Source organism: Sturnira hondurensis, unplaced genomic scaffold (assembly GCF_014824575.4).
Source record: "Sturnira hondurensis isolate 20B ecotype Veracruz unplaced genomic scaffold, ASM1482457v3 Scaffold0016462, whole genome shotgun sequence".
NCBI lineage: Eukaryota > Metazoa > Chordata > Mammalia > Chiroptera > Phyllostomidae > Sturnira > Sturnira hondurensis.
The window spans coordinates 4,501,410-4,527,364 of record NW_028089093.1 but is presented as its reverse complement, the minus strand read 5'-3'; the positions used below and the strand labels follow the sequence as shown (position 1 = coordinate 4,527,364).

General features: G+C 38.0%; 1 protein-coding gene across 2 annotated transcripts in view; it reads right to left on the bottom strand.

Moving 5' to 3' along the window:
• The window catches only part of SLC25A40 (solute carrier family 25 member 40), a 42,412-nt gene that overhangs the window by 1,309 nt on the left and 15,148 nt on the right, over positions 1-25,955 (bottom strand). For both annotated transcript variants that reach the window (XM_037066119.1, XM_037066120.1), the window contains exons 5-11: positions 24,586-24,692; positions 14,262-14,329; positions 12,236-12,360; positions 11,386-11,559; positions 5,728-5,837; positions 4,303-4,384; positions 279-353 (exon numbers count right to left, since the gene is read on the bottom strand). In XM_037066119.1, the coding sequence (XP_036922014.1) occupies positions 279-353; positions 4,303-4,384; positions 5,728-5,837; positions 11,386-11,559; positions 12,236-12,360; positions 14,262-14,329; positions 24,586-24,692 (741 nt within the window). The remainder of the gene's footprint in view (positions 1-278; positions 354-4,302; positions 4,385-5,727; positions 5,838-11,385; positions 11,560-12,235; positions 12,361-14,261; positions 14,330-24,585; positions 24,693-25,955) is intronic.

Here is a 25,955-nt window from a genome sequence, read left to right as displayed (position 1 = left end):
GATGATCAAATTAAATGAAGTGATATATCAAACATTGTGCCATAGACTGGTATCAAAGAACAAGACAAACTTAGTGCCGACCCCCTCACTTTAACTTCATGTTACTTTATATAGAAATTTTAACTTAAAACATTTTAAACTAAGAGAAAAGATGTTTAGGAGAAATCATAAATGTGAAATGTTTTCAATAGTTTCTGGCTGAAAAGTTAATTTAGGAAGGATACATTTAAAAGTAAAAGTATTTTTACTCAGTGATTTGGTAAAACAAATATTTTTACCTGTAAATAATCCAGAAAACCCATTCTTGGCAACAATGTTCTTCATTATAGCCCAGGTTGACGTGGGAGCAGAAACTAAATGTTAAAAAAAAAATCATTATAAATTACCACTTAAATTTGAAGTGACCTTTGGGATTCAATAAAAGAAAAAAATAGAAAAACCTTTAAGTTTAAAGGTGTGTAGGACTAGATGTGATCAAAGAGGGCTTTGATAAAGAAGGCTTCTCCTGAACTGTTACCAATGTTTGTTTGTTAAGCTTGGTACTGGATAGTCTTTATATTTTTTCTACATCTTAAAAACTTTCATAATGAAAAAAATTAAAGATGTATAGAAATATCATGGCGTTCCCTAAGCCAAAGAGAAGCTCTGATAATCATTTTTCATTAAATTTTTATTGTACACATTAATTTTTTTTTCCTAAAAAGAGGTTCTGAAGAAAATAGCTCATTCTTCCTAGTGAGGCACTGCTTTATTAAACCTTTCTAAATAGTCCTGGCTGGTGTGGCTCAGTGGATTGAGCACCGGCCTGTGAACCAAAGAGTTGCTGGTTTGATTCCCAGTCAGGGCACAGGCCTGGGTTGCAGGGCCAGGTCCCCAGCAGGGGGCACACAGGAAGGCAAGCACATTGATGTTTCCCTCCCTCTTTTCCCCCTTCCTTCCCCTCTCTAAAAGTAAATAAATAAAATCTTAAAAAACAAAATAAAACTTTTCTGAATAGATGTGCCAGTCTTGAAACAAATTAGATTAGTCCTGACTCCTGCACAAGGCAGACTTACACTCTAACAGTAACATCTCACTTACTTGCAGCCACTCAAATAACTGGGGCCTTATTAATGTTATAATTATAACATTATTTATATTTTAAAAAGCCAGCAAAACTAGATTTAATTGAGGTTCAGGCATAAAGCTTAAGGATGAGCAGTAAATACACAAACTTCCCTTACCTTAATTTTACACAATGATCTAAGGAGGTGGTATAACCCAGAGATTACTAGCTGCAATAACTAGAGAAGTCGGCTAAGTAGCAGGCGTACTACCGTGTGAACACTGAGACAGCTGACAGGCTGAAGGTTTCAGTCTATTTGAGATGAATGGGCTGATGGGCAAAAACACTCTGATATTTACCTCACTAGCTTCTGAGAACTGCATTACAAAACTCATGTACGTTGTGAACTCTGGGTCATTAAAAAGATTAAATCACACATTATTAAGCATGCCTAAGAAAAAAGGGAAAGATGAGAGAAAGATATATTTCAACAAAGGCTTTTAGAATTTTGCCATTTAATGGAGTGGGCTCATTACTCTTGTGCTCTAGGGTGATATATATTGGCAAGTGTAGCTATATTTTATACATTTTAATTGCTGTATGCTGTTACATTATATGGATTATCACAATTGGGCCATTTCCCTGCCGGGCACATCTAGATGGTCTCTAACTTTGGGGGATTAGGAATCCTTTGGTGAATATCCTTGTCCATGTGCAAAAGTTTCTCTAGGACCCATATCTGGGAGTGGAGCTGCTTATTCACAATGTATTTCTTGATATTGCCAGATTATTTTTCCAAGGCAGTTCTTCCAAATGTATAGTCTCCCCTGCAAAGGATGAAAATCCCCATTGCTCCACATCCTCCCCAACAATCCAGTGCCTATACGACGTTCTCTTACTGCTATTCTAGTTGGCATTTTCCTCATTAATATCAAGAAAGAGCATTTTTAAGAAGTTTATTAGGCATGTAAACATTTTTAAATGATTTTTAAATATCTTTTTAAGTATTTTAAGATATTGAATATGTTTAGAGAAAAAGAAGTGTAACCTGTGGAAAACAGATCTCAACCAGGTTTAAAAAGCTGAAACCAGAGGTTTAACTTTAAGAAATTAAATATAATGCCCCAGCTGGTATGGCTCAGTGGATTGAGTGCCGGCCTGTGAACCGAAAGGCCACTAGTTTGATTCCCGGTCAGGGCACATGCCTGGGTTGTGGACCAGGTCCCCAGTAAGGGGCATGCAAGAGGCAACCAATTGATGTATCTCTTGCATATTGATGTTTCTCTCCCTCCTTCTCCCTCCTTTCTCATCTCTAAATATTAATACAATCTTTAAAAAAAGAAATTAAATATAAATAATGTGTTTATAAGTGAGATAAAGGGTAGCTCTGTTATAGGATATAGCAGCTATTAAGCCCTAATGTGCTTCTCCACTAGATTATGAGCTCTTTGAGGACTTGGCTACCTCCTCATTTGTCTGAGTACACCAGGATGGTGCCCAACCAAGTAGGCACTCAATCAGTACTTGGCCATGTAATGGATGAAGGATGGGAGATATGTTCTCAGTGCACTGAGACAGAGATCATATTCTTCAGTGGAACTGACCATATATATATATATATATTTTGCTCAAAGATAAAGGATTTGGAATCGCTGAGCTATGGAATGGAGGAATCTACTTCCAATGGAGCTGATTTACTTTTTTCATGGGGATAAATAACAAATAGAAGTGAGGAAAAATGGGCTTTTATCATTTGAATCAGAAGTATAATTTGCAATAGAAACATATCTTGCTAAATATAAATGATTCATAGCTTAAGCTGAGTAACAAGCAAAAGTGACCAACAATAATCATGGAAAATTAAGACCCAAGGCTTACTATTGAAGGTTTATCCTTTTGGATTTAAATAGGGAAAGAAACATTAATTTGAAAAGAAAGTGATAGATACGAGGTAAATTGAGTGACAGAAGATGCCTCCCTGCTGCCAGTCTCCATGAGGATGCAGGGGCACCCAACCAACATTTTCAAAATATACAAACTGGAGCTCCACCTCAGGTCTATTAAGTAGGAGTCCCCTGGGGGTGGTGCTCAGCTTTTGGTGTAGTGGGAAGAGCACCCCAGGCGACTGCAATGATTATTTACTCAGGTGAGTGGGTCTCTAAACTTAGTGTGCAGAAGAATCTACCTCCACAGATTCCCACCTTCTCCCTCATCGTCCTCACGACCACCATCCTACCATCGCCACCTCACTGCCACAGTCATCAAACATTTACGACAGATCACATCAAAGACAATATTCCTGTTACATTAAGTAGTTTACTTAATGGGAAAAACAGGAATTCTGATGAGCTGAAAAGAAGATGAAACAAAATAATCTTAAACTATAAAGGGAGAAAAGATGACAGGGCTTAGGCAGCTAGAAAGCTCACACCTAAACCAGGGAGGTGGGAGAACCCTGATAATAAACCTTTAAGGTTTTAGTTTGCTTCTGTTAGAGGGGACTAGACTTCCGTAAGTCAAGAACAAAGTTGTCACTAGTATTCACCAGACTCATTTTTAGAGTTCGATAATCAATTGGTTTCTTTCAACATTAGAACACCCATTTTATTTTGTATGCACATATTTGGGTGGGTTAGAACAATTTATTTACATTATAATACGCTTACACATGCGTATATGATGCAATTTTGTAATGGATAATTTCCAGTGGGTTTGCTATACTTTCTACAGATAATAAACATTAACAGAATGGATCTAGGGGACACAAGTAAGACCGTACACTTCTCGTACACTTTTATTCTAGAAGAAACTGTAGGTTATAAAGAAGTAAAAATAAATGGAATAATAGGAAAACACATCAAAAAAAGGGAAGCTAAAAATAAATAGAAAAAATCAAATAAAATGTATGTGCATACTATGGAACAAAACACAGGAAGAGAAAAAGGTTTTCTAGTAATTTACTCTCCTTCACCCTGATTTGTCCAGCTATTTGAAAAAAAATACTTACATAATTTAATCCACTTAGAGCAGGTATAAGATTCAACTGAAGGCAGGCAAAATAAATAGGCTTTAAGATTTCTTAATTTTTTTGTTTAGGGTATTTTTTCCTGAGTATTCCATTCTAAGAGTATATTGGTTTCAGTTAAAGAGTAAAGCAGCAGGAAAAATAATCCTACCCCTATTTCATATATTCCTAACTTAGTATCTGGAAAGAAAAAGGAAAATTTTCATGGCATCTTAAAAAAGTTTTAACTTACTTTTATGACATTCATACATCCAAAGTTGTATCTGCTTTTGTGTTTTTACCACATCAAATGGCAAAGTCACAACAGCTGCAAACTATCAAAAAGAAAAATTGATTAATTTAAACCTGCTTTTAAATTTTCCTAAAATTACATTCTTTTAATTAGCACATTACATAATAATTTATTCTTGTGTGTGGTGTAAGAAGGTGGTCTAGTTTTATTTTTCTGCACCTATCCAATTTTCCCAACACCATTTATTGAATAAACTAACTTTAGCTTGTTGTATGTGCTTGTTTCCTCTGTTGAATATTAACTGACTATAAAGGTGTGGGTTTATTGCTGGGGTCTTTATTCTGTTCCACTGACCTATGTGTCTGTTTTTATGCCAGTACCATGCTGTTTTTATTACTATTGTTTTATATACAGTTTATAGGTAGCATGGTCCCTCCAGCTCCGTTCTTCATCAGGATTGCTATTGCTGATACATTGCTGGTGGTATGACAAATTGTTACAACTGCTATGGTAAACAGTATGCGGTCCCTCAAAAAATTAAAATTAGAATTACCATGTAATCAAGCCATTACACGTCTGTGTACATACATAAAGGAATTGAAAGCAGGGTCTTGAAGATATATTTATGTAGGGGGAGGGCCAAAAGAACCCCAGAATTGATTCATAAAAAATTGTGTATTTATTCTTACATGTTTAAACTTTAGTCTCCTTCAAAGTACTCTTGATTTGATGCAATACACCTATTAGAACGTTTTTTTCCTCTGCTCTAAACAGTTTTTAAACTTATCAATTTTGATGACTTTTAGTGCTTCTGCCATTTTTTGTTTTAGCTCTTTCATCCCACATCAGCAAAACGTTTCCCTTTGAGGACTTTTTTCATCCAGGAGAACAAAAAGAAAAAACTGCTCAGGGCAAGATCAGGTGAATAGGAAGGGTAGGATATGGGGGTCATGATGTTTTTTGTCAAAACTGCTAAACACTCAGCATGGTGTGAGCAGGTGCACCCCAAAATCACCCATTATGAAATGAGCAAACATGTTGAGTCTTTAAAAAAGAATTCACTGAAGCTGAACACAGCCTCTCAACACAACACCAGCTGGTGAATTGACACAGATGGGTTCCTAGAACACTCCAGTGGGGAAGGCCTGTACTACAAGGGTCTGCCCTCCAGACGTCCATTCCAGGTTTTTGGGGGTCCCCCTCATATATGCACTATAACAAAAACACACAAAATGTATTTTAAAATATTTGAATGGCTGATAATTTATTTCCTCAAAATAGGATAGTAAATAATTTAGAAAATTTTTAAAACAGTGCAGCTCAAAAGTGCTATTTGAAAAGACACAAAATGTATAATATTTTGTTATGTTTAAAAAAGACAATTACCATTATTCTAGCATATTAACAACAAAAGAATAAACTTACAGAACCAGACAGTGCCCCTGAAGTGAAGTTGATCATAAACGTCGGCTCATATACACCCAACTTCTTACACAACCACTTCTTTAAAACTTCATAGTTATACCAGTACATTGCTATAAAAACAGAAAGAAATGAACACATAATTAGAAATGAAATGCGGGCTTTAAAGAAAATATTTATGAGGTTATATATTAAAGGAAGGGAGACATTCTAATCTGTACACATCATTCTTTCTGTTTGCACATGTATTAGGTGAGATTTTTTTTAAAGGCACCAAATTCTCAATAACTTGCAAGAAGTCTTATAACCAAACAAAAAAAACTATGCATCAGTGAAGGAGGACTTTAATTCCAAAACCTGACAAAAACAGTAGGAAAAAGAAAAGTGTAAGCCAATCTCATTCACGAACATATGTGTAAAATATTCCAAAGGTTAAATAATGAAGAGCAACTGAAGCCAGTGGTATTTCATAAAGCATCTTATACTATGACTAGATTGGTTTATCTGAGGAACTCAAAGGTAGCAAATACAATAAACCCTTTAGATGCCATATATCACGTTGACAACAAATTTCTTGGAAACAGGGTTAAAAGAGAACTTCTTTAGCTTGATGAAGGATATGCACCAAGGACATGATGCTGGGATAACTATCCACCTGCAGAGGTACATGAAATTGAATACTTATTTCACTCCATAACCACCAATTAATTATAGATAAATGAATGACCAACGAAACAGTGCCCAACCTCCATAATAATCAGAAAAATGTAAGTTAAGGAGACATAACCACTTTAAATTACTAAACAAAGATTAAGAACTGAGACAATAAAAGTGCTGGGGAGAGTATGCAGTAAAGCTGATAGGTGTGTATATCCACACAACTACATTAAAAATGTTTGTGTTACCTAGTAAAATTTTGAATGTATGAACCAGCAAATCTAATACTAGAGAAATTCTTGTATATGTACACTAACAGACATATACTGTTCACAGCAGCATTGTTTGCTTATACATAAACATGAGTAAAAGTGAAGAAAATACTTATAAAAATAAGAATAAACCTTAATTTTTCTTTATTAATTATGATAAAATAATTCCATTTACTACTGCAATAAAAAATGGTACCTAGGAATAAATTTAAACAAGGCAGTAAAAGTCCTGTACTCAGAATATTAAAGGACATTGAAAAAAGAAATTGAGGAGGATACAAAGGAGTGGAAGTACATACTCTGTTCATGGCTTGAAAAAATAACACCATTAAAGTGTTCATACTGCCCAGACTAATATGTATAGTCAATGCAATTCCTATTAACAAACAAATGGCATACTTCACAGGTCTAGAACAAACACTCTAAAATATTTATATGGAATAAAAAAAGACCCTGAATTGCCTCAGCAATCTTGAGAAAGAAGAACAAAGTTGGAGGGATCACAGTACTTGATATCAAACTATACTACAAAGCCACATGTAATCAAAACGGGCACACAGATCAACGGAACAGAGTAGAGAGCCCAGAAATAAACTACATCTTTATGGTCGATCAATATTTGACAAAGGAGGCAAGAGCATACAAGGGAATAAAGAGAGTCTCTTCAATAAACTGTTAGGAAAGTTGGAGAGGTACATGCAGAAAATGAAACTAGCCCACCAACTTAAAACATACACAAGAACAAACTCAAATTGGATAAAAGACTTCAATGTAAGTCACAAAACTATAAAAATCTGAGACGAAACCATAAGCACTAAAACCTCAGACATCTTGTGTAGCAATATTTTTGCCAATATTTCTCCTAGGTAAACAAAGGAAAATAAACAAATGGGACTACACTAAACTAAAAACTTCTGCACAGTAAAGAAACCATAAGACAGCAAAGAGGGGACCCACTGTATGTGAGAACATATTTGCCAATGATACTGGATTGGCCAAAAACCAGTTTGGTTTCTTCCATAAAATAAAAGACATATTTTTCATTTTCACCAATAACTTAATTGATTTGGATATTTTGAGCATGTTGGCTATCTTCCATGTGGAAATAATGCTGATTGTTCTCAATGTCTCGATTTGATCACTATCAACTTCAGTTAGTCTACATGACTGTAGATCATTATCCAGTGAGAAATCTCCAGCAAGAAACTTCACAAACCACTTTCGACACATTCGATCAGTCACAGCATGGTCTCCATACACTGCACAAATCTTTTTTTCTTTGTATTTCAGTTGCGTTTTTACCTTCTTTGAAATAATAAAGCATGATATGCTGAAAATGTAGCTTATTTTTTCTATCTTTGTGTATCCAATATTGAAATAGCTACACAAAAATTCACCAATTTTGATAAGTTTTTTGTTAGATGCATGCTGGTATGACACCTGTCACAATACAATCTAACAAACTAGATTCGAATGAAGTTAAAGAAAACTAAGTGCTACTAGAACCATCCTACCGAAAAAAAGAGAAACGGACTTTTTGGCCCAATACATCTGATAAGGGGTTAATTTCCAAAATATATAAAGAACTCAATACCAAGAAGATAAAAAATTCAATTAGAAATAGGTGAAACCACATCTATTTAACATAGTATTGGAAGTCTCAGCCACAGCGATCAGAAAAGATACAGAAATAAAAGACACCCAAATTAGAAAGGCAGAAGTAAAACTGCCATTATTTGCAGATAACAATGATAGTATACATAGAAAACCCTATAGACTCCACCAAAAAACTACTTGACCTAGTAAGTGAATTGTGAAAAACAGCAGGATACAAAGTCAATATTCAGAAATACAAGGCATTTTTGAACACTAACAACAAAGTATCAGAAATAGAAAAAAGGAAAAAATCCTATTTGCTATAGCAACAAGAAAAATAAAGTACCTAGGAATAAACCTAACCAAGGAGGTAAAAGACTTGTACTCAGAAAACTATACAACACTGAAGAAAAAAATTAGGGAAGACACCAATAAATGGAAGCATATACCATGTTCATGGATTTGAAGAATAAACATCATCACAATGTCCATAGTACCCAAAGCAATTTTAGATTCAACACAAACCCTATTAAAATACCTATGACATATTTCACAGATATAGGACATTTCAAAAGTTTTATGGAACCATAAACAACACAGAATAGCTGCAGCAATCTTAAGAAAGAAGAACAAAGTAGGAGGGAGAACAACACCTGACATCAAACTGTATTATAAGGCCACTGTAATCAAAACAAGTCTTGTACTGGCATAAGAACAGAAACATAGCTCAATGGAAGAGAATAGAAAGCCCAGAAATAATCCCAAGTTTCTAAGGTCAGTTACTATTTGACAAAATGGGCAGAAGAATAAAGTGAAGTAAAAAAATAGCCTCTTCAATCAATGGTGTTGGGAGAGCTGGACAGCTATATGCAAAAAAATGAAACATGACCACCAACTTACACCATACACAAAAATAAAATCAAGATGGATAAAAGACTTAAATATAAGTTGCAATACCATAAAAATCCTAGAGGAGAACATAGGCAGGATAATCTCAAAATATTCCATGCAATATATTCACTAATATGTTCCCTAGAGCAAGGGACATAAAGGAAAGAATAAACAAGTGGGATCTCATAAAAATTAAAAGTTTCTGCATGGCCAAAGAAAACAGTATTAAAATACAAAGAGAACCAACTGTATGTGAAAATATTTGCCAATGATACCTCAAACAAAGGTCTGATCTCCAAAATAATAAAGAACTCACACGACTCCACTCCAGGAAGACAACCCAATTAAAAATGGGCAAAGGACACGAACAGACACTTCTCCAAGGAGGACATGCAGAGGGCCCAGAGACATATGAAAAGATGCTCAGCATCACTAGCCATCAGAGAGATGCAAGTTAAAACCACAATGAGATACCACCTCACATGGGTCAGAATGGCTATCATAAAAAAAATCAACAAACAAGTGCTGCCAAGGTTGTAGAGAAAAGGGAACCCTAGTGCACTGTTGGTGGGAATGCAGACTGGTGCAGCCACTGTGGAATTCCACGCTATGGAATTTCTTCAAAAAAACTAAACATGGAACTTCCTTTTGACCCAGCAATTCCACTGCTGGGATTATAGCCTAAGAACCCTGAAATATCAATTCAAAAGAACTTATGCACCCCAATATTCATAGCAGCACCATTTACAATAGCCAAGTGCTAGAAGCAACCTAAGTGCCCAATAAACTGTAGTACATTTACACAATGGAATACTACAAAGCATAGAGAAAGAAGGAACTTCTACCTTTTGCTACAGCATCAATGGAACTGGAGAGTATAATGCCAAGTGAAATAAACCAGTAGGTGAAAGACAAATACCATATGACCTCACTTATAAGTAGAATCTAATGAACAGTAAACTAATGAGGAAAACAGGACCAGAGACATGGAAACAGGGAGCCAACTGACAGCTTAAGAGGAAAGGGGGGCAGAGGGGACAAGTGGAAAGAAGGGGAAGGGATTAGTCAATATATATGAATGACCCATGGACATGGACAATGGTGTGGGGATTGACTGTGGGTGTGGGGTGTGGGCTGGGTGGAGAGGGGCAAAGGGGAAAAACTGGGACAACTGTAATAGAATAAACAATAAAAATATCTTTTTTATTTTTAAAACCATCTTAATAAAGTAAGATTGTATATAAAAAAAGAAAAACATGAGGTAGAAGCTACCAATGGGTATATATTACACTAGAGGAGAATATATGCGGTTTTCTGGTTTTGTAGCTTTAAAATCTGCAATGTTCTAGTTCATACACTGAAGGCATGACTTCATCGGTGTTCATTTTATTAGTATACTTTATCATTTATATTGAAGTTACTTTTTCTGTGTCAAATATCAAATAGTACAAAAATAAAAAATATATTTGGCCTAGGAATTTGATTAGTTACATACTATGTTTTTAAACAACTGATCACAAAAGGCTGAAGAAAAATACTAATGAAAATGGGAAGATGCACAGAGATTGTGAATAGGAGAGCCAAAGAAATGATTAACTAAAAAGAAAAAAGAAAGCAGAACATTGACCCAAAGGTCCTTAGTAATTATTCCTTTCAGTTCTTAAACGAAAACTTCCATGATATACAAGAGAAATAGTACTGAAGTACGCACATTCAACAAGATATTGGTTATCTTTACACTTGTTTTTCACAATTTTCAGCCATTTCATAATACAAAATCTTAATCTCCTATCAGATTTATAATAGTCTTGTTTACAGGACACTGATTTAATGGGGAAGATTTTTGTCTTTGAAAATTGAAAAAGTAGGGGTCAGTATTATTCACAGGCAGTCTTAAATGTATTTTGTGATAGTTTGATTTGTAGTAGTTCTCTCATCTTACTAATTATGACTTGTTCAGAATAAGTTAAAGATAGTCTGTATTATCTAAACATAAATGAATACCAATTAACATTTGAGTGGAAATTAAACACAAGAAAATACAACCAGGCTTGAATGAGAAACTGTTCATTCAGTGAAGACCCATAAAGCTCTGGGAGTCCAACACTGAACCAGGAGTTTGTGGTTACTAAAGAAGACAGCTCGCCCTCAGCCTTAGGGATTACAGTTTAGTTGATTTTAATGTAATATATAAATAAGACAAAGCTACTTAACATTTGGCAGATGTGAATAAGGTAAATCCTACCTGAGAATGGGACATCTCTGAGAACAGTAGGAGCCCAGCCTCTCCAAAGGGAAATCCAACCATCTTCAGATACTTTCTTGCTGACAAACCGATGCAGTTCCTTGTAAGAAAACTTCTTAGATTGCATGTTGGTTCTTATCAATTCTAATGGACTTATCACAGTTACTGCACCAACTAATACAAACAACCAAATATAAAAAACAAAAACAGTCATGTACTATGCAAACACACATGCAAAATTAACAGTTCATGCATTTTATATTTTAAACTTCTATTCTGAAATGTCTGCAAACCTTAAGAATCAAATACCTAATACCAACATACTGGTACGGATATATTTTTTTTTGGTAAGGGTAACTCTTAAAGGCCTGTTTTCATATACCTCACTCTTTCTGGTTTAAACTCTTTCAAGGGAAGTTCCAGAAATATTATACATCAACTAGAACTACTATGGAAGCTTCACTCCAATTGCAAAGAGAAAAACATCCTTCTGCATAGAGGCAAAGTTCCTTCTGATGAAACTCTAAATCTCAAAGTATGTAAGGAAAATGATTCAGGACTTTTGCATCAATCTGATGTCATCCTAATATCCAGAATCTAAAGTCTAAAATCATTCTAAAATCTCTGTCCAAGATTCGATAAGGATGGGTTGATCCTATTTCTTTCTGATAACAATTACCACATCACATGACTTCTAGAGTGTAAAAACTACCAAATTAGCACAAACTACAAATGCAAAATGTGTATTACCAAGAGTCTGAATTTTATACAAATTCTCTGTGAATGTCTAAATTTTAAATGAAGCTTTGAATATTGATCAAAATGAAAATATAATAAACTTATTACTTACATCTGGCCACAATTCCAGCAACAATTGGTATGCAGCTTTCATTTTCTCCTAATTTAGATTTCAGGAGAGCAGTTAATTGGTCATAGCAGGTAAAGTAAATAACTGTGGCAGGAACTGCCATTACTCTGTTAGAAACATGCAAGCAAAAAGATTGGCATGAAATTATCAAAAATGCTTAAATACATTATTAAATACAAGCTAAATTCCTTGTATTCTATATAGGCTAAAAAACATAATGAATCAGCCTATGAGATCAATTTTTCGTTTATTTTAAAAATTATTAACTTAGCCCTGGCTGGCGTAGCTCAGTGGATTGAGCACAGGCCTGCGAACCAGAGGATCATGGTTCGATTCCCAGTCAGAGCACATGCCTGGGTTGCAGGCCAGTTCCCTGCAGGCCAACTCCCAGCAGGGGATGCATGAAAGGCAACCATACATTGGTGTTTCTCTCCCTCTCTCCTTCCCCTCCAAAGATTAATAAATAAATAAATAAAAAATCTTAAAAAAAATTATTAACTTAGTAGGCTGAAAAAAAAGGTAAAATAGGTATCTATACTCCGGAAGTTTACATGCTAGCTGTGAAAATAAGTTATAGTACCAGTCAGACCATAAATAGGAAAAGATAAATGAGGACACTTCTCTATCTCCTAGAGTTGTTCTATCTTCTGTTTCTGGTCTTCCAAATACTGTAACATGAAAATCATTGAAGTAAAAAGTATGAGGGCAACTGTAGCATATTTTTGAACTATGGACCATATATCTGCTTACAAAACAGGAAATAAATTATAATTAATGATGCCAGATTTATATATACTAGTATCGAGGAGATTCTGATGAGATTCTTTCAAATGAAAATATCAAAAGGGAATTATTAACAAAGCTGCAGGCACTACCATGTCATAAATATTAATGCAAAAAGAAACCAGTCTATGTTTTGGGGTTAACAAAAGGACATTCACAGACCATACTATGGAATGACTAATGTTCTATAATGAAGTTTGATGATGAGAATTTTGAAATATTATTGACCGCTGGTCTCGGATCTACCACTAACTTTACAAGTTTAGGTGGTGTTTAAAATACATGCCTCAAGGGTGACTAATTTGCTCCATAAAAAGATAAATTAGAAAGAAACAAAGTATATAAGGGCAAGGTATTAGTTGGGAGTTTTAATTAAGTCCTACTAGTTTATCATATTAATTCATATAATGGCTAGTTAGTAGAGAATTAAAATCATCTTCTGGAAAAGGAAAAGTGTACTTATCACAATGTCTCATTATTTTAGTAAAATAAACAAAAAGTCATGCATCAAGTTCTCAATTTCTAACACGAAAAGAAAGTTACGCTTATGCACCAAAGACAACACAACAAGCCTGGGTGCTCCAATCTCCTATACAGTTAGGAGGGTGTTATTTGCAGGGTTGACCTTTGGCCAACTTCAAGACAGTTAGCCCTTGGAATATTCCCTATTATCAGGTCTTTCTCTGCATCTGGAACTAAGCCCACTTGTCTAGGTTGATCTGTGCAAATGATGTGATTTTTGGTAACATCTGCTTTTCTTCTAGGGGTCTGGAATTTTTGTAATCAGAGTTGGTCACCAACAATGAATGTGCCTATGCCACACACCCTCGATAAAAGCCCTAGACTCTAAAATTCAAGTAAGATTTTAGGCAGAAACACTTCTCACATGCTGCTGTAGTTCAGTGCTGAAAGAATAAATGCATCCCAGGTGATGTCATGAGGGAGGACTCTGGAGCCTATTGCCTGGTCAACTTCTTTTGTGTCTTTCCCCCCCCTGAGGCTTTGTGTCTTTTTGTAATAAACCACAAACATGAGTGCAACCTTCTTTAGGTCCCATGAGACCCTGTAGCAAATCATCAAATGTATTGGTTGTGGAACTCACAAAACAATGCTTTAAAAAAAGTTCTAATATTAAAAGTGCACAATTTTGTCTAATCATGCTGACTATAAAGCAAAACAAAACACCACCATCGCTTAGTAAAAAAGGCACTGAATTTCAACTTACAAGGTAGGGGGAAGGCCACTCCACAGAGATTTAATGCCCTCATTTCTAATGATTTTCAAGAAGGCATCCTAAAATTATAATAGAAAAAAAGTTGTCAAAATATATCCCTAAATCTGATATATAAAACATTTATATTAATAACTGATTGGTGATTTGATTCTCTCAAGTGTTTATTTCTAAAATATAAGCTTCCTGGATTTATGTATGGCCAATATTTTTTTAAAGGAATTTTCCCCTGTCTAGGTAGCTCACCTGGTTAGAATTAAATCCCAATACACCAAGGTTGCAGGTTTGATCCCTAGTCAGGGCACATACAGGGATCAATCAATGAATGCATAAGTAAGTGGAACAAATAGATGTTTCCCTCTCTCTATCTCTATTTAAAAAACAACAACAATGTCATTCTTCTCAGAACTAGAACAAATAATCCTAAAATTTGTATGGAACCACAAAAGACCCCTAATAGCCAAAGCAAGTGGCTATTGAGAACGAAAAACAAAGTTGGAGGTATGGTGCTTCCTAATCTAAAACTACACTACAAAGCTATAATAACCAAAACAGTATGATGCTGGCACAAAAACAGATGCACAGAACAAGGGAACAGAGTAGATAACCCAGAAACCTAGCTTATGTGGTCAACTAACCTATAACAAAGAATGTAAAAATATATAAGGGAGCAGTGACAGTCTTTCAACAAGAGATGCTGAGAGAACTTAAAAGATACATGTAAAAAATACATAGCCCTGGCTATTTATGTGAGTGGATTGAGCACCGGCCTGCAAACCAAAAGGTCGCCAGTTTAAGTCTTGGTCAAGGCACATGACTGGGTTGCTGCCCGGGTCCCTGGCTGGGGGACGTGTGAGAGGCAACCCGTTGATGTTTCTCTTACACACTGATACTTCTCTACCTTTCCTTCTTTCTCCCTTCCACTCTCTCTAAAAATAAATAAGTAAAATATAAATAAATAAATAAATAAAACAGGACCACTCTCTTATACTATACAAAACAGACTCAAAATTATTTAAAGACTTAAATGTAAAACCTGAAACCATAATACTTCTAGAAGAAAACATAGGAAGTAAACTATTCAACATCAGTCTGAATAATGTCTTTTTGAATACAGCCCCTTGAACAAGGGAAACAAAGGCAAAAATAAAACAAATGGGGCTCAAACAAAAAACTTCTGAGTATGTACTTCCGCCAAGATGGAGGCATAGATGGAAACACTGTGCCTTCTCCCACAACCAAGTTTGAATACAACAAAGGTTTGGAGAACAAAGACACAGCCAAAGGACAGAAAATTGAATTATATGGAAGTCCGACTACATCTAACCTTTCAACCTGGATGGTAAGAGGGGCGGAGCCAGCAGCGAGCAGGGTCGGGCAGGAAAGATCCCCCGACCTAGGTGCACAAGTGGCCTGGACACAGTCAGGGTGTGGGGCAGACTGACCGCGGTCGAACATTTGCGCACAGTGAGATGGACCACGCACGCCCCAGGGGGCGAGGGCTGATGGTGGTGGCACACTCGCGTGCAGTGGGATGAAACACGTGGACCCGGAGACGGTGGCAGCTGCAGCACCTGTGGGGGCCTCGGCGGCAGGCAGCAGAGGGGACGCCATTGTTCCTCGTTGACCCCACCCCCACATACAATGTCACAACCCAGCAACTTAGTTGCCCTGCTCTGGTGAACACCTAGGGCTCCGATCCTGCTACAAAACAGGCACGAACAGCCCAAAAGATGGCACAAGAAGAACTCAAAGTCCCAGAGCCAATAACTCTCAGCAACTGAGAGTTGCCAGCCTCTCAGAAGCACAATTCAAAACACTGTTTATCAGGATGCTCACAGAACTGGTTGAGTATAGTCACAAATTAGAGGAACATATGAAGGCTAAACTAATTGAAATGAAGGGAGATGGCCAGGAAACCAATAGCGATGGAAAGGAAACTGGGACTCAAATCAATGGAATGGACCAGAAGGAAGAACGAAACATCCAACCAGAAAGGAATGAAGAAATGAGAATTCAAAAAAATGAGGAGAGGCTTAGGAACCTCCAGGACATCTTTAAATGTTCCAACATCTGGATTTTAGGGGTACCAGAAGGGGGAAAGAAACAGCCACAAGTGGAACACTTATTTGAACAAATAATACAGGAGAACTTCTCCAGTCTGGCAAAGGAAGTAGACTTCCAGGAAATCCAGGCAGCTCAGAGAGTTCCAAAGAAGTTGGACCCAAGAAGGAACACACCAAGGCACATCATAATTACATTACCCAAGACTAAAATGAAGGAGAAAATCTTAGAAACAGCAAGAGATAAGGGGAGAGTCACCTACAAAAGAGTACCCATCAGACTGTCAGCAGATTTCTCAAAAGAGACCTTACGGGCAAGAAGGGGCTGGAAAGAAGTATTCCAAGTCATGAAATCCAAAGACCTACAGCCAAGATTGCTTTATCCAGCAAAACTTTCATTTAGAATGGAAGGACAGATAAAGTGCTTCTCAGATAAGGTCAAGTTCAAGGAGTTCATCATCACCAAGCCCTTATTATATGAAATGCTAAAGGGACTTATATAAGAAAAAGAAGATGAAAAATATGAACAGTGAAAGGACAGCAAACTCACAGTTATTAACAACCACACCTAAAACAAAAGCAAACCAAGAGGACAGCTAGATCAGGAGTGGAACCATAGAAATGAAGAACACATGGAGGGTTAGCAACAGGGGAGTGGGAGGAGGAGAAGGGGGGAGAAGGCACAGAAAATAGCATAGAGGGTAGGTAGAAAATAGATAGGGGGGGAGGGCAAGAATAGTGGGGGAAATATAGAATCTAAAGAACTTGAGACCCGTGGTTATAAACTAAGAGGGGGAAAATGGTGGGGGAGGGAGTGTGCGGGTGGAGGGGAATGAAGGGGGGGAATTGAACAACTGTAATGGTATAATCAATAAAATATATTTTAAAAAAAACAAAAAAAACGAAGGAACTTCTGAACAGCAAAGGAAACCTTTAACAAAACACAACCTACTGAATGGGAGAATATATTTGTATATATTTGATAAGGAGGCGACATCCAAAATACATTAAAAAACACATATAACTCAATAACACACACACACAAATCCGACTGAAAAATGGGCAGAAGATATGAAAAGATATTTGTTCAAAGAGGACATACAGAACAGATGGCCAACAAACATATGAAAAGATGTTCAACACCACTAAGCAGCAGGGAAATGAAAATCAAACCCACAAAGAGATACTTTGTAGAATGACTATTATAAAAAAGGTAACAAATAACAAGTGCTGGTGAAGATGTGGAGAAAAGGGAACTCCTGGGCACTGTTGGTGGGACTGTAAATTGATGCAGCCCCTATGGAAAAAATTATGGAGATTCCTCAAAAACCTAAAAACAGGCTTATCATTCAATCCAGCAATTCCACGTTTGGGTATTTATCCAAAGAAAATGAGGACATGAATTTGATAAGATATGTGTACCCAAGTTCATTGCAGTATTATTTACAATAGCCATGATGCAGAAGCAACCCAGGTGTCCATGGATACACATGAAAGGATAAAGAAGACATGGCATATATATACAATGAAAAATTATACCGCAATACGAAAGAATGAAATCTTGCCATATGGAACAACATGGAAGGCTCTAGAGGGTATTCTGCTAAGTGAAGTAAGTCGAAAATGCAAATACTGTATGGTTTCACTTATATGTGGAATCTTAAAAACCAAACCCAAACAAAACAAAAATAGACTCCCAGAAACAGAGACCAAAGGGATGGTTACTGGAAGGGAGGCGGTGAGAGGATGCATGAAAAGGAGAAGGGGGAACCCAGTCAATAACACTGTGATAAAGTTTACACTAGAATTAGTGGGGTCGTCATGTTGTAAGGGATAAAAATGGCGAGGCACTATATTGCACACCTGAAACGAATATAAACAATGTACTATTATAAAGCAACTATTCTTAAGAATTTTTTTTTAAATAGAAGAAAATCTTCAGGTCTAAGGGTAAGTAAAGAGTTCGTAGACTTGACATTTTCTATGATTTACATAGAAAAATACTGATAAACTTAAAGTTTTAAACGTTTGCTCTAATAAAGACCCCATTTAAGAGGATAAAAAGGCAAGGTAGACAGTATAAAAAACATTTGCAAAACACACTGTTGCAGACAAAAACGGGGTATGTACAAGTTCAGTAACTAAAAGTAACCTCACAAGGAGATGAGGTAATAAATTCCTAAGTGGGAAGGGGATGGTGAGTATTCTTTAGTGAAATGTCTATCTCTGCCTTAAGCGAGTCTTATCCATTGTTTTTGTGCCTCTCGGTTAACACACCTTGGAAATGTCCCTTTTCAGTCCCTGGGAAGGGACATTTCCCTAACTCTAGAGAGCACATAATCTTGTTGGCTGTCCTCTACCTCAATCACCTGCCTGGCTTTCTTCCACCTTCAAGTCATCTTCCTTCTCTCCTTAATTGCAAATTTGTAAAGGACTGCAAACTGTCATATTGAGAAACCTTTTTTCTGAATCTCTTGAGTTGTGGCTTCCAGGCATATCCTCCCTTTGGCTCTAATAAACTCATCATTTTTTTTACAGGATTGGATGTTGTTAGGCCAGCAAACCCTAAACATGCAATTACCATATGACCCAGAAACTGCAGGCTGAGCACTTACCCCAGAGAACGATTTAAATATTTTAACAAAGTTACAATAAGAAATACACATTCTGGTCTTTGTCCATGGTTTCTGGAACACAGCATCTAAAATTCTTAAAATTTCCTCAGTGATAAAGAACAATGGGAGCATCTTTCATTATAATATTTGCAGTTTTGTCCTCAGTCCTGAAATAGCTCCAGATAAAGGTAAAAGAATTGTCTTTTGTTATTCATAACAAGACCCTTTCAACCACATCTCAGCTTATGCTTATGAGGTGATTTTTGGAGGCCCCTAGATGACCACAAGGTTGGGGCTGGTTAGGGGGACCAACCAAGTAATACAGGCATACCTGGGAGATATTTCAGGTTTAGCTGCAGGCCACTGCAATAAAGCGAGTCACACACATTTTTTTTGGTTTCCCAATGTGCATGCAATTAATGTTTATATTGCACTGTAGTCTACTCAGTGTAGAATAGCATTATGCCCCAAAATATATGTACCTTAATTAAAAAACACGTTATTGCTAGGAAAACGCTAATCATTATCTGAGCCTTCCGCAAATTGTGAATTTTGCCAGTGGATGACGGTCTTGCCTCAAGGTTGATGGCTGCTGACTGATCAGGGTGGTGACTGCTGAAGGCTGGGGTGGCTGTGACAATTCCCTAAAACAGAACAATGAAGTCTCCCACGTCGATTGATTCTTCCTTTCATGAACAGTCTCTCTGTAGCATGTAATGCTGTTCATTAACAGTTTACTCACAGTAGGACTTCTTTCCCAACTCGAGTCAATGCTCTGGAACCCAGCCTCTGCTTTAGCAACTAAGTTCGTATAATATTCTGAGTCCTTTATTGTCGAGTCAACAATCTTCATAGCATCGTCATCCAGAATAGATTCCATCACCACGCGCACCCCCACTGGCGTCGTGGCGCCCCGCGCCGCGCCTCGGGGGTCCGGTGTGGAGAGCACCCCCTCCGGGAAACGGGGCACCCGGGAAAGGAGGTCGCCCCCCTCGCCCGCCACGCACCGCACGTTCGTGGGGAACCCGGCGCTAAACCATTCACAGATGACCTGCTTCTGGGCCCGGGCTTCGCACAACGCAGAGCAGGTCCCTCGCTGCGATCTACTGAAAGCCTTGCCCGACACCAGGGTTTGTCCTCTCTCGTGGGTTTCCTCCGCATCCTCCTTCCTCGCCTCCCCCGCTGCGTGGTGCGGGAGGAGCGGAGGCGTCTCCACGAGCCGCCACGGCCCGGCCCGACTCTTCAGGCCGGGGGCTCCGGCCACAACTGGGACGGGGGAGCCGGGGTGGCGGCGGCAGACAGCTGCGCCCACGGCCCCTTTCCCAGTGGGGTCGGGTGCGGGTCCGCGTCTCCGAGTTACGCCTGTACCTCCTTCTCCCCTTCCTTCACCCCCAAAATGGATTCCATCACAAGAAGCCACTTTTTATGCTCACCCATAAGAAGCAACTCCTCATGTGCTCAAATTTTATCATGAGATTGCTGCAATTCAGTCACATCTTCAGGCTCCAGTTCTAATCCTAGTTCTCTTGCCATTTCTACCACATCCACAGTTACTTGCCCACTGAAGTTTTGAACTCAAAGTCATTCATGAGGGTTGGAATCAACTGTTTCCAAACTCCTATTAATGTTAACTATTTTGACCTCTCTCCATGAATCACAACTGTTCTTCATGGCCCCTAGAATGGTAAATCCTTTCCAGAAGGCTTTCAATCGACTTTGCCCGGGTTCATTAGAGAAATCACTGTATCTATATTCACTATCTATGGCAGTTATAGCCTTATGAAATTTTTGTTGTTGTTGACTTTTAGAGAGAGAGAGGAATAGAGTGACAAAAAATACCGATTTGTTGTTTCACGCATCATTGGTTGCTTCTTGTATGTGCTCTGACGGGATGGAACCCACAACTCTGCCATATGGGGGTGATGCTCTAACCAACTGAGCTAGCTACCTAGCCAGGGCTGTGATGTATTTCTTAAGTAACAAGACATGGAAGTCAAAATTATTCCTTGATCCATGAGCTGCAGAATGGATGTTGTGTTAATAGTCATGGAAACAACATCCACCTCACTGTGCATCTTCAGTGAAGCTCTCCGGTGATCAGATGCATTGTCCATGAGCAATATTTTGAAAGTAATCTTTTTTTCTGAAGAGCCTCAAAATGGGCTTAAAATGTTCAGTAAACCATGTTATAAACAGGTGTGCTGTCATCCAGGTTTTATTGTTCCATTTACAGGCAGAGGATATTCAGCATAATTCTTAAGGGCCCTAGGATATCAGAATGATCTAAACGAGCATTGGCTTCAATTTAGTCACCAGCTGCCTAAGTTCCTAACAACATAGTCAGCCTGTCCTTTGAAGCTCTGAAGCCAGGCATCAGCTTCTCCTCTCTAGCTATGGAAGTCGTAGATATGGCACCTTCCAAAATATGGCTGTTTCGTCTAGTTGAAATTCTATTGTTTAATGTAGCCACTTTCACTAATTATTTTAGCTAGATCTTCTGAATAACTTGCTGCAGCTTCTCCATCAGTACTTGCTGTTTCGCCATTGGTGGGATTGCAGACTGGTACAACCACTATGGAAAACAGTATGGAATTTTCTAAGAAAACTAAAAATGAAAGTGCCTTTTGACCCAGCAGTTCCACTATTAGGAGTATATCCTAAGAACCCTGAAACACCAATCCAAAAGAACCTATGCACCCCGATGTTCATAGCAGCACAATTCACAATAGCCAAGAGTTGGAAGCCACCTAGATGCCCATCAGCAAATGAATGGGTCAAAAAGCCATGGTACATTTACACAATGGAATTCTATGCTGCAGAAAGGAAGAAGGAACTACTACCCTTTGTCACATCATGGATGGAACTGGAAAGCATTATGCTGAGCAAAATAAGCCAGGTGGTGAAAGACAAATACCATATGATACCACTGTCAACAGGACTCTAAACAACAAAACAAGCAAGCAAAATATGACCAATGACGCTCAAATACGGAACAGGCTGACAGGGTCCAGAGGGGAGAGGGGAGAGACTCATAGGGGAAAAGGGGAGGGACTCGCATGAACAAGTATAAAGGACACATGGACAATAATTAAGGTGGGGGGTGGAAATGGGAGGGAGGTGGGGAGCACTGGGGGGGGGCAGGGCTGGGAATATAAGACAGAAAACTGTACTTGAACAAGAATTAAATAAAAATTAAAATTAAAAAATAATTAATTAAAATTTTAAAAATTAAAAAAATTTTTTAAAAAAGTACTTGCTGTTTCATCTTGCACTTTTAGTTTATGAAGACGGCTTCTGTCCTTAAATCTGATCAACCAACCTCTGCTGGCTTAAAACATTTCTTTTGCAGCTTCCTCACCTCTCTCAGGGCTTACTCTGGATTAGTCTTTGGTTTAAGGCAATGTTGTAGCTGGTTTAATCTTCTATCCAAACTACTAAAACGAAATAGTAGTTTTCCTCCGCCACCCCGGCTCCCCCGTCCCAGTTGCGGCCGGAGCCCCGGCCTGAGGAGTCGAGCCAGGCCGTGGCGGCTCATGGAGACGCCTCCGCTCCTTCCGCACCACGCAGCGGGGGAGGCGAGGAAGGAGGATGCGGAGGAAACCCACGAAAGAGGACAAACCCTGGTGTCGGGCCGGCTTTCAGTAGATCGCAATAAGGCTGTTTCTCTTTCTTACCACTCTTGCATTTACTGGAGTAGCACTTTTTTTCCCTCATTAAACTTTGTTTTAATGTGTCTCAAAATTCTGTGATAGATTTTTGGTCAAGTTGTTTCCATTAAAAAGTACTAATTTTAAAAACTAGTAACTTAAAAACTGCCCCCTCTAACAAAACAAATGGTCCACAAAATATTCTCCTTTCCTTCCGAAGGTTTTATGATGCATTGTAATCAATAACTGGTCTTTACTATTACACTTAAATGGCCAATTAAGACAAACAGTTCTCGGACCATTCATCCACCACTGATTCAGACTGGGGTGTCATATATTGGGGATAATACCCATTCAGTTTTCTGAGCTTTCTGGGAAGATTTGGTGACTTTGCCAGGTCCAGGTGCTTTTTTGTCCACTGCTTTGATGACACCCACAGCAACTCTCTCCTGTCACAAAAGCAAAATGGCCCAGGGGGGTATAACCAGAGGGGCCTTCAGCACACTTGGGCTCGGCAGGAACCACATCCACCATGGCAGCATCACCAGATTCAAAAAACCTTGGGCCATCTTCCAGCTTTCCGCCAGAATGAGAATCAGTTTTATTTGGCTTAGCGAATTTGCAAGCAATGTGAGCAAGTCAGTTGCATATCCAGCACTGACTTGGCCCAGATGGTTCAGGACATCAGCCAAGCTGTGAATCCAGCTGCTTCCATCATTGGGTGGTTTTTGCTGTCACCAGCCACACTGCCACGATGAACATCATGTCTGTCAAAGATGTTTGTCATGGAGTAGCACTTTTAATTTACTTCAAGAACTTTTCCTTGCTAACTGGTGCAAGAGGCCTAGCTTTCCACCTATTTCTGCTTTCAATATGCCTTCCTCGATAACCTCCATCATTTCTAGCTTTTCCTTTAAAGTGAGACGTGCAGCTCTTTCTTTCATTTGAACACACTTAGAGGCCACTGTGGGCTATGACTTGGCCTAATTTCAATATTGTTGCGTCTGAGGTAACAGGAGGCCCAAGAAGAGAAAGAAAAGTGGAATGCCTGGTCAGTCAGAAAGCACACAGCACTCGGCAATTAAGTGTACTGTCTTATGTGGTCATGGTTCATGGCACCCCAAAACAATTATAATCCTAACATCAAAAGTCCCTGAGCACAGATAATTGTAATAAATGTGACAATGAGAGTCTGAAAAGTTGCAAGAATTACCAAAATGTGACACAGACATACAAAGTGAGCAAGTGCTCTCCGGAAAAATGGTGCTGAGAGACTTACTCAACACCAGGTTGTCACAAACCTTCAGTTTCTGGGGCCGGGGTGGGGTGGGGAGCAATATCTAGGAAGTGCAATAAAACAAAGCATAATAAAATGAGGTGTATCTGCAGAAGGCTGGGACTTTCACTCCTCTGCCCCCCTCTTCTCCCCAACCACAGGACCTTTGGGGAAGGGAGAGGGCCTGGAGGTTGAAGTACTCACCATCAGCCAGTGATTTAATCAATCATGCCTACGTAATAAAGTGAGTTAGAGCAGAAAGGAAATAGGTCTGACTATAGAAGAGAAACAGAAGGATCCCTGTGGTGATGGAATTGTTCTGTATCTTAACTGTATCAATGCCACTAGCCTGGTTGTGACATTATACTTGGTTTTGTAAGATGTTACCATTGGGGGAAACTGGGAAAAAGGTACATGGGATCTGGGTGTATATTTTTCTTACAATGTGTATGACCTACAATTATCTCAATATGAAAAAATTTAACTAAAAATATGTACTCCCCTTTTTTCTATTAAAAGCATGAAAAAATGAAAAGAAAGTTAAAGAGTTAAAAGCAAAGAAGTATTTTTCTTTTCCTGCCTCAGTACCTACTGTGGATAAATTTACTAATTTACAATAAAATTTCATTGTCCTGTAATTTGGAAAATCTTTTATTCATAAGATGAAATATAAAAATAGACAATATACTGTGATTATGAATAATATAATCTCCTTACCGATGTTCCCCGGAAAAAACCTGGCTTCTTATACCATGCTTTGTTGCCTTCCTCTTCACAGACACACAGATGATCCATAAGTCCATTACTATATATAAAACATTTTCCTAACAAAGAAGACAACAGTCAACAATTACTTCACACACTGTATTCTTTTTACTAATGAACAAATTCAAATTATAATGAGGGAACTAGAAAACTGTAAGAAAGATACACCCTTGTCCCCACCTTTTAGGATAAAATATACATAATTTGATCTGCTTCATGACAAAGCACTGCGATATAAATTGATGGTAGTGAAGGTAACTGATACACTCGTGGACTTTAGGTTTTCAGAACTACAGTAAGCAGATGCACACAGAAATAAATTCTTTTTGGTTATCTAAGGAAATGGAAAGAAAAGATAAAGGAGGAAAACCTTTTCTGATATGAGAACATGGGTGGAAAACTGTGGTGGCAAGGGTAACACAGACAACAACATACTGTGAAATTGAACATTTATCTGAAAGGTGCCAAGAGAGTAGATTTTTAAAGTTTTCATGACAAGAAACAGTAAATTTATGAGGGGATGGATGTTAACTAAACTTACTGTGGTGATTATTTTGCAATATATGTGTATATGAAATAATTATGTTTCATACCTAAAACTAAGTGTTATATGTCGATTATATCTCAATAAAAATAGATTATGAAAGGATGTTCTTCTTGATCAATGTAAATAATGCTATGCTTTGCCCCTTTCTCTGGATTTATACTGCTCCGTTTAGACATTCATTACCTCCCACCTAATTAACCACTTTCTTTAATGTCAATTATTTCCCATTATAGGACTAACTCTTGCTGCCAAAATTGTCTTCTCTGTTCAACCATATGTACAATTCTCTGAGTTTCATAATACATAAGCCAAGTACCTCCTGCTTTTAAGGCTTTCTTTAATATGCAGGGAAGTACCTTACTTTTTAGTCTCTACAATCCATCTATCCTGTCATTCATCTGAAATATGCCTGCTGTTCATTCCGTCTCACTACTATGCATTCAACAGAGTGGCATCTAGGCCTGACCCAAATTCCTCACAGTCCAGTAAGTTTTCTGCTATTTAAACATGTTTTAAAGTGCCATTATCTCTTATAAAACCAGAAAAATTGATGAAGGAATTGTTTTTGCTCATCTAATAAAAATGTATAATTACTCTTCTCAGATTGCACATAAACTATACTGTCGAGCAACTAACCAAGCTGTCTGATAAGATAGTGGGTTTCCCGTCACTGTATCCAAGCAACGGCTGGAGGACTGTTGATGTTCTAGGACTGGCATAGCTCTGGGCTGAGGAGGAAGCTGGATTCTAAGGTCCCTGACCAGCATATTCTGTT